Source organism: Empidonax traillii, unplaced genomic scaffold, assembly GCF_003031625.1.
Source record: "Empidonax traillii isolate 1590-97213 ecotype Southwest subspecies unplaced genomic scaffold, ASM303162v1 scaffold6:size4315531, whole genome shotgun sequence".
Lineage (NCBI taxonomy): Eukaryota > Metazoa > Chordata > Aves > Passeriformes > Tyrannidae > Empidonax > Empidonax traillii.
This window is the reverse complement of record NW_020955199.1, coordinates 390666-400531: the sequence shown is the minus strand read 5'-3', so window position 1 is coordinate 400531 and position 9866 is coordinate 390666. Positions and strand designations below refer to the sequence as shown.

Here is a 9866-nt window from a genome sequence, read left to right as displayed (position 1 = left end):
GTTTGGTTTTTTTTAAATTATTGTCTACAATATTTCAATTCTCTTTCAGTGTGGATTTTTGAAGTTTGTACTTTTTGTCTCCATTCTTCCTTAGTTCTGTTTTGGTATTTATTTTATGCTCCTGATGGTGTGTTTCTGTTAGTGAAAATAATTTTACCTTGGAATAGGCAGATAAAATTGATCGTGAAAGAAGTATTTTTCTTCCACGCCTGTCGCTTTCATGTTATGCTGCTTCGTAATTTAAGTAATAATAAATTTACCTTTCTAAAGGCTTTAATTGGGACTTAATGGATTTCAAAAATGCTCTACTTGTTAATGAACTTTATACAAGGACCAGATTTGTGCCCAAATGTGTATACAGACAGATTAGGTGCTTTAGACATGGCAGATGTCCTAGAGTAGCTAACTAAATCTCTTTTCTCATCTGGGCTTATATATTAAGTATTTACATTTGCAGTAGAGTGAAAAATGGGTATTTTTTTTGTTACTTTTATCACTATCTGAACTTAATATAATCCTGCATACCAGCTAATGTATGTCAAAATCTCTAAAACAGTTTTTAATCAAAATACTTTTCCTCTGTAGACAGAAATCGCCAAGAGATTGAACACAATTTGTGCACAAGTCATCCCATTTTTGTCTCAGGAAGTAAGTAAAACTGTTCAGCTGTTAAAGTGCAATTATGTTGTTTTTCTGTTTGCAAATTAGCTAGTTTTAAGATGTTAATTTCGGCACAATACACGAGTGTAAGGAACATCTGTTAGAGCTGAAGTGTGCAAACCCCCTGCTAATTTGGTCTAACTAAATCTGTGTTCAAATTGATGAGAATGGCTCAGCCTCATTCATTGCCTGAGGAGAATGGGAGTCTGTAAAATAGTACCAATACAAGAAAATGCTTTCATTTCTGATCATGGTGATTGCTTATTAGATATTCAGTTGTCAAATGTTTGTCTAGTGAAATAAGCAAGCTTATCTTCTCTATACAATTTGTATCAAACTTTAGTGTAAAGGTGAGTACTTAGCTAAGGTGCAAAGCACCTTAAGGTTATAAACCTAAATCTGATCTGAATGACTGTGATTCTAGCATATTGTGGGCAGCTGCTGTTACATTTTGAAGCTTGTTATTTTCAAACTCTACAGTTGATAGAGAATGTTTATTAATTACTCTTGAGTTCAGTGAAGCACTTCTCCGTGTTTGAAATTTCGGGAAATTCTGGTGTGTGGACACAGAGTATATAAATGTTAAAATTGACACTAGTGTGAAGTTGACATTATTGTCCTGCCAGCTTAGTTAAAATGATTATTCATTTGCCAGAAAATTAATATTGAAGTGGCATGGGGTAAGAGATAAACTGTCTGCCTTCAGGGCTCGTTTCCCTCTGAACAGGTGATAAGTAGGGCACTGTTACCTTTTTTACCTGCATAAGATGTCTTGCTATAGGTAGGCTGGGCTTCCGCATTCAAACTGGTTATTCAAGTGTTTGTGATCCTGGCTTGATTTGGTGTGGTCAATACTTTAACAAAAATTCCTCCCCATACCCTTTCTTCTTTTAATAGCATCAGCAACAAGTGGCCCAAGCTGTAGAACGTGCCAAACAAGTGACCATGGCTGAACTGAATGCCATCATCGGGGTACGTGGCCTTCCAGGTCTACCTCCTACAGTGTGTATAACTTGCTTTTATATCTTACAGCTTTGTTATTTTAAAAATAAACTTAAAGTCTTGATATTTAACATTGTTTTGATGTCAAATGTTGCTGAAGTGTTTCTGCTTCACACAGATTTTAGCAGGAGTAAAGGCAATAGTTTACTTTGTCAGAACATCATTTTATTCAGCAATGCTGCGCATAACAAAACTTTCCATGCAAGAAATATAATTATTAGGAGAGTTGCTTGTTTATTTATAGGTTTTACATGTCAGTTGATCTAGTTACTTTTGCCTCTTGCTTTTTGTGACACTTGAGTTCTTGGAGCCTGTACAACTATTCATTCTTCTTTTTTTCCCATCTCTTGTGAATCTTTCATGAATTTTAAATTAGCAAGCTACTGAATAGAAACTTCACTTGCTTTTGAAGTAGTATTAATTGTCTGACACAGTGTTCTAATAGCCTTTCACCAAGAATGTGCTTTTAAATATGTTAAAAAAGTTAATACTACTTGCTTGTGACTGGTTGTCAATCACAAGTCATTTGCTTTGTATTAATGAACTTTTTGAATCATACATTCCTTCCACTGTATGAGTTCATTTCTCCTGCCACTAAGCGTAGAATATTTCTCATGTTTTGTGCCCTTCCAGACTAAGTAAAAGAAGTAGCCGAAACAAGAACCTGTCCTTTCTGATTTTATTCATAAAATTCATCTGCCTTGAGCGGATTCAAATTACTCGTTTATCAATTTATGTTAATTGCTTGTGAGAAGATGCCCTGCTGGTCTTTATAGTTCCCTCAGACACTTTGTAATGATAATTAGACATGCTGCTGTACGGATTAACAGTGCCATAGTCCGGTGACGTCTACAGACAATGGAACCAGTTAATCCATCTGTGCTTAAAATTACATCCCAACTGGAGATGAAAAAAAAAAAAATAGGAGTGAAGGAGGATTAAAAGAATGAGCCTCAGCTTGAAAACTCTCCTTTCATCAGTTTCTCAATTGCAGATCTGCAGTCGGTTTGCCTGTGGTAAGCTATTGGCAGTCAATTAGGTGAAATAAACTGGGAGGGTGACCTTCATTTCCTTTTAATAGCTTTTCCTCCCTGAAATAGGGAGCTTCAGTGGATTTTCAGCTTAAATTTTATTCAAGCTGCTTTATTACACTTGACAGATTAGCTTTGCATAAACATACCCCCCCTTCAAATCTGTGCTGTTTTTCCTTCCTATCAAATTTTGACTGTTACTTAGTTGATTTGCTAATCACATCTTAGAAACCCAACACAATTACATCTGTATTTGTCAGACTCTCCTCAATGCTTTGCTTGTGTAATGAATTACTTTATGAATACCTGATTTGATCTTTGAAATACTGCACATGTACACTTGTAGTATTTGATTAACAAAGATTGAACTATACTTTCTTGTATTTTTAAAAACGAATTACTTAATTAGGATGCAAATAGAATGGAAGTCCCTTTTAATGAACTAGTTCTAAAGAAGAGTTTATGCAGCAAAAGAAAATATGTATTAAAATATATACAAAAACATTCTTGCTCTACTTGGGATAGTGCTACTTACACAAACCAAATTTTGCTCTCTCAGGCTTGTCATGTGCTTCTTTTTATGTCTGCACAACATAGTCTTTTAAAAGCCATAGGATCTACAAATATCACATGCAATTAATTTTTTTTTTTGAGAGTGGACGGATGTTCTTTGGAATAGAAGCCTCCACCTTTTTTGGTTTTTAATTGTCTAATATTTCACCTAAAGAGATACTTCCCCCTGTCTTTTGAAAGAATTCCGAATGATGCGATACAAATCCAAAACTGTGAATGAGGAAATTAATACACTGGGCACAAAGTTTGTTACACCATGTAGATGCATGCATATACATAATGCTGAAATTAGAGGTACATCCCAGTCATCTTTTGTGGTCTTATTAATCAATAGTTATCTCGTGCTGCACAATAAGTTTCATGCTCTGACATATGCTTGGGTTTGTTTGAAAGGGATGGTGTGTGTCCTGGAAAATCTGAATAGCGTAAAATCAGGTTGACAATTCAGTGGACCTTTGCTCCCCCTCACTGAGCACTAAGGGTGTCAAGCCCTTTCCCCAGAGTGGAGGACACATCAGAGGCTTGTCTGTTCCTACAAGCAGCAGCTGCACTGAGGCTGAGCACAGCACAGTTTGATAGCAGCTGTCAGTATTGTTCAGGGACCCAACTTAGTGTAAAGAACTGTGGAAGGGCCATGCTGCTAAGGCCTTTCAAGATAAGAAAAGATACAGTAATTTAACAGTTTAGATACCTATTATGAGCATGAAAGGTCATGAAACGTGTTTTTAGAATGCAAATAGGCTGGACCAATTTGTAATGGTAGAGGATGCAATCAAGTAGCCTCTGGTTCATGCTACTGAGGATACTTATTTATGATAAATTTTGAGGATAGAAGGAAAGTTTAATTTTCCTAGCTCATGTTCACTTGTATGGTTTCCCTTGACTAAATAAAATTCTGCATTTTTTCCAGGATTTGGTTTTTTTCCTCCTCTTTCCTTTCTGTTCATATAGGCCATTGTTCCGTGACACTAGACAATTCAAGAGTTTTGCAATTGGCTTACTTGAGTTAGAGCAATTCTGTTTCTGCTGTGTGAATTTTGGAAGGGAACAAAGACTAATTACTGGGAATAATGTTTTGAAATGCAAAATGGTTTTGAACTATTTTTATTTTATACTTTTTTTATTTCAAATTAAAAAGATGGTGGCCTATTAGAGAACAGATTGTGAGGGTAGAGACTTAGAGTCTCACAGGACTGAGATTTTTCAGAGAATTTGCCTTCGAAGTCCAAAGCTAGGCTTTGGAATTGGTGTATGTTAAGCACATACAAAGCAGAATGAATAAATTGACACCTCTTTAAAAAAAAGCTTAATGGTTGGGCTCAGTGGGCTTGCAAGCAGTGCTAATCCTATGTGTTGATTAGAAATTTTTACTTCAGGAAAAAAACATGGATGATATTGGATTATTAAGAGTCATTCACTGACCTTGTACTTACCCTGCATGTTCTTGAAGGGTTTAACTTTCAGCCATGGGGTAGCAGTGTAGCTAAACAACCTCCTTTTCAATTTTTTAAAAAGACATTTGTATTAGAATGAAGTAGCAATTTCATTAGATAGATAATAAGCAAAGCAGAAACCTTAGACTAAAAAAATAAGTGCACCCATAACTAAATCCTTGGCATTGCTGCAGGTGGGCAGTGTCGTCTTCTAGGGTTAAGGAAAAATACAGATCATGGTATTGAAATAATAAGGTAGATTATTATGGTTTAACTTGAAAGGGTTTTTTCGTTCCTTTGTGAGTGGTTCTTTTTTTTCTTGTACTTTTCAGGTACTCAAAAGTTCATATTATTAACTGTAAGGGACAGTTGAATTGGTATGTCTAGGTGTGAATGCAAAATTTACTAGATTTACTTTCTGCTCAATAAACTAGTTTAATTGGTGGAATATGCTAACTATATGAATAAGAAATGCAAGCAGCAAACTGGAAACTTACTTTTGCATTGCATTTTTGATACATGATTTCAGCATACCACTGAGAAGCCAGGTATGCCTTATTTTGCCTTTTGAGGTGGGTTGCTAATGATTCAGTGAAATATGTATCTTTTGGATTATTGACAGTGCTCCCGAGATAGATTGAGTTGTTGGCCTCTGAGAGGCCTCTCTACTGTTGCATGAGTGATTGGCTAAAGGATTAGCAAGATGTGGGATTATTTTTTCTCTCTTGGCTGTGGTTGCCAGCTATCTCTGGGATTGTAGTGTGTGAAGCTTAAGAGGATGAGGTTAACCTCTTGAGGGTTTATTCTTATGAGTGTGTAGTTAATCCTTAGAAAGCCTATAAATAACTAGGCTGTATGTTTCATTATAAAATAGAAATACAGACTAGAGCAGAAATGAATGCAGAACTTAATGCAAGGGAAGAGCTAAGCAGCTGTAGCATTACTTTAGATCCTTGTCAGCCTTGATCTGCATTATGTGCTGAGGGAGGGGAAATTGCCTAGTTCTTTTAAATTAAACAAAATGAGATCTAGTGAGCACAAGACACTCTCCTCACTTTTAACATAAACTAACCGCCAGTCTAAATTACTAAACTCTTGCAATAGGAGCTCTATTGCATGGTAACATCCTGGGTTATCCTTCATATTTTAAAACACATAGAAATCTTAATTATATCCTAGGATTCTGTCATGGTAGCCGCTTTTAGAATACAAAGGCTCCATGCTAAAGCAACGGAGGAAAGTATTTGTCAGCATGACAGTCCCTATTCTCAAAATATCAGTCCCTGAGAAATGGTCAGATTTTTATTGTTAGTTCCACTAGGTATTGAGGAAAAATAAGAAAGCATTATTGATGTGCATTGGTAGCTTGTCCTACTCAAAAGAGATCTGAGAGGAGGTGTGTAAAATGTGAATAAACAAATAGTGTTAACCAAACTTGTTTTCCACTTGACACACACACCACCAGCCCCCACCCTCCACCCCATGCACTAGAGACTGATGGGGAAACAGAAAACCTTGGAGCAGTAATATAGAGGAGGGTAGTATCTAAATGAGGCAGTAGTCTGCAGAAGAAGGTGTTCTCAGTCATTCTGGAGAGGGCAAAATCACATCCAAAAGTTAAACAGAGTTGAATTGCATGCAAGACCTCCCTTGTCTTGCAAGGTTTCCTGTGGGGTGGATAGAAAAGGAAACTTGTCCAAAAAGAAAAACAAAAGATTTTTAGTTGGCTCTCTCATCTAGATCTAGTATCTAAGCTGCAAGTCAAAGGTGAAACCAAGTATATGGTTACAATTTTGTGAAGCTTAACAGCTTTCAGGAAAGGAGTGAAAGAATGATGACTGGACAGAAATATGGTTAGCTAGAGCTTAAATATGAAGATATGCAGCTGCTACTGTGAATGCAGAAAGAAGGTAGTTTCTGAAGAGATAGCAGGTGAGGTACCAACTGTGAGCTGCTACCGCTTCCTAGATTACTTTCTACTGAACAGGTGTTGGGGATGTGGCATGTACATGCTGAATGGTGTAGAGCTCTGAGCTGGTCTGTTTTGCAGCAGGACAGAGATGCAGAAGGAGTGATAAAATTAGAAAACTGTGTATGTAGTAATAGTGAACAAAAAAAAAGACATGCAATGGATCGTGTGGTTTCAGGAAGAGTTAGGTAGATAGAAGCTGGGGAGATTGATTAATTTTGTAAACTTGGCTCCGAATTATTATGTTAGACTGATTTAGAAAGAATAGTTCTGGTGGAATGAAAGGGACTAAAGTAGGCTCAAAATGCTGGAATAGTACAGTTCAAGGCAAGAATTTGCAGCAGATATGTTCAGTGAGCTTTAATACAGACAATGTGGAAGGGCTACTGAAGATGAAAAAGGTGTTAGGGATGGGTTTCCTTTTGAATGTGGTTGGAGCAGAGTGTCTGTGTATATTTGTATATGTAATTGACACAGAGGGTAACTGATTTAATCCTAGAGGAAAGGATTACTTCTTGTAGAAAGTGATTCAATCCACCTCTCTTGATTAAAGTATGTTCAGGCAGAATAGCCTTCCATGTTTGAAGATACAGATAAAGTAGATAATATTCACAAAACCTAAGTTATTAAATAAGTAAAAGGAGACACACTGAAGAGAATGTAATTTATTCTCTCCTACAAATGTCTGCTTTGTGTTCATATTTCAAGTAAGATAAGTGGGGGAATTGTAGCAGGTGAAGAGTCAGTAGGCTGAGATAAAAATATGATGTGACTTTCTGTTCTTGTCTTGAAAGTAATGTGAAATACAGCAGGTTTGGAGGAGGAAGGAGCTGGACAGGAAGAGTGAGTTGGTTGGCCCACACAGAAGAGAAATTCAGCTTGGACTGCATATGAGGAGAAATCAAATGCAAAGAAGTTAGTTGAATAAGGATGAAGTGTGTTTATGTTCGTGGAATTGTCCCATCCCAGTGTGAGTAGGAGTCGAGAAAGTTGTTGGGAGTTTATATGTTGAATGATGTCGGGTTCTAAGTTGGCCTACTTTGCAGTAGGAGAGAGGTGCAAAGAATGAACCATACAGATTTTGAGAAGCGAACACTGATACACTGCAGTGAACTAATGGCCACTGTGCAGATGGGAGTGATGTGGGCTTCACAGGCAAAATAACCTCTAAATGGGTGAGAGGGACAAAGAATGAGTCAATGGAAGTAGGAAGGTGCAGAGGGACTGGAGGAACATAGAGGGGAACACAAGTGTTAAAAGTAATAAACATTGGAAATGTGCAAGAAAACAGCATCATACAAACAAAACTGCTATGCTTTTCACAGGGGAAGAGCAAGACAAAACATAGGCAATGTGTAGGAGGACTAGAATAGCTTGCTTTCCTTATTCTTGCACAGAGTGAGGCTACTGTAGGCATTTGGGATAACTTTAGAAAACATTAAGGACAGGGCAAAGAGACAGTTTTTACAGCATTTGGTGGTAATTCTTCAAAATGCTTAAGAGTTTGTATCAGTTACAGAATTCCTGTTATCTAATAACCATATTATTTTTTAATTTTTCAAAGTACTTGCTGAATTACCAAGATTGCTGTCTTGTATAATACTTAATTGCCTGAGAATATTCAGTGTTTATAAAGGTACTGGCTACGTAGGTCTTCAAATCAAATATTGACAAGCAGTAGTATTGAGGAAGTAAACACAAAAATTAGCAAAAGTGAATCGCTCAAATGCATGTTTGGAAGTGATCATTGTTTGACATGTTGAAGTTGTTATGGAATTTAGAGGAAACTTACAAGGATCTGGCCTGTGGCTTGGAGAATTACATAAAAATTGGAGTAATGCTTTTCTTATGACTGTGATATTTTTCAATTTTTGATTCTGAGATGTTTTTGTAGTTAGTAGTGGCATGGACAAAAGGATGATGACTATAATTTCAATCTTGTATTTAACTTCTGGATTTTAATTTACCAAAAAACCTTGCTATTTAAGCCATTACTGTTTGCAAGTTCAGCAGGAGTTAAATTTCTGGAGACTAAAAGAGCCTGAAAGGAAAATAGATACTTTTAAAGATAATCATATGTCAGTTAATAAAACCTTCTAGACTAATATTTGTAAGCCATTTGCAAACTGGTGCATGCTTGAACTAGTTTTTTCTGGATGCTGTGCATCAGGAGCATGCTTTTGAAGTGTTGTTGGATGGTGGTGGTATGCTAATAGTAGCTAAAAAGGCAAATAGATAGATTTGAGGTTAGAAGGTGAGTAGTAGCAGGAATTTATAGTGGCACAGAAAAGAAGTGTGCTGGCAGTTTCTCCAGACCAGAAGCAATGCTTGTTGACAGCTTCACACTAGAGACTTAAAGCTTGCATCTGACTGTTCAGAGAAAGCAATATGTACTTTTTTAAAATTAAAGAAAAGCTTTCTTCTTGAACTAACTTACATTGACAGTGATCAGAGGAATGTGAGTGGTTTCAGATAACCAGCCCTTGTCCTGTCAGGACCAAGAGAATTTAAAGTTAACTTCTGTGATTTGTAGATGGTGGTTTAGAATTTGTAACTTTTGTTTAGAGTCTGAGAAGTCCTTTGGTGAAGCCATGTTTTCCTGAACAAGGATAATTTTTTCTGTAGTGACTCACTACCCCTTCTGTCCTATGGCAACTGTCCTGTATAAAGACTTCTCTGGCTCCTCCATTGTTGCAGTCTTTTTCCTCTGGTTCCCTTCAGTTTTGCTGTTCATTCCATATTTCTTCAGAATTTAACATAAGGAAAGGAAACCCTCCAACATAATTTAGTCTAAGGTAAAAAAGAAAAAACCTGAATTACATGATTAGTACAAGAACCCTGAAAAACCTGGCCTTCTGACTCATTTAATTTTTTTTTTTTTCTGTAAAATTTTTGAGACAGGAACGGTGTCCCTGCAATACGTATTTTTAGAAGAATAACTATATATACAAACATGTGGAAGATCTTTTAGATCTTTTATATTTTTACATAAAAATATAAACAATCTCTATGGCCAGTCTCTTCGCGAACGAAGAACCGGGGAAGGTCTTTACACCTTCCAGCCTGCGCATTGGATTTTTTAGGTGAGACACAGTGTGCGCGGAACTGAGCCCACCCTTTAATCCTGAGGTTCATCTGCCGGGGCCAAGCACGCTTGGACGGTGGCAGCGAGGTCCTCAGGACGTAGATGGATTGCCT

At 36.8% G+C, this 9866-nt stretch overlaps 1 protein-coding gene across 4 annotated transcripts in view; it reads left to right on the top strand.

The window, feature by feature from the left end:
- Positions 1 to 9866, top strand: part of TLE1 (TLE family member 1, transcriptional corepressor) — a 76122-nt gene that overhangs the window by 20872 nt on the left and 45384 nt on the right. For 2 of the 4 annotated variants that reach the window (XM_027880191.1, XM_027880173.1), the window contains exons 5-6: positions 586 to 648; positions 1558 to 1662. The exons of 1 other annotated variant lie outside the window; for it this stretch is intronic. In XM_027880191.1, the coding sequence (XP_027735992.1) occupies positions 586 to 648; positions 1558 to 1662 (168 nt within the window). The remainder of the gene's footprint in view (positions 1 to 585; positions 649 to 1557; positions 1663 to 9866) is intronic. One more of the 4 variants, XM_027880182.1, reaches the window with a different exon arrangement.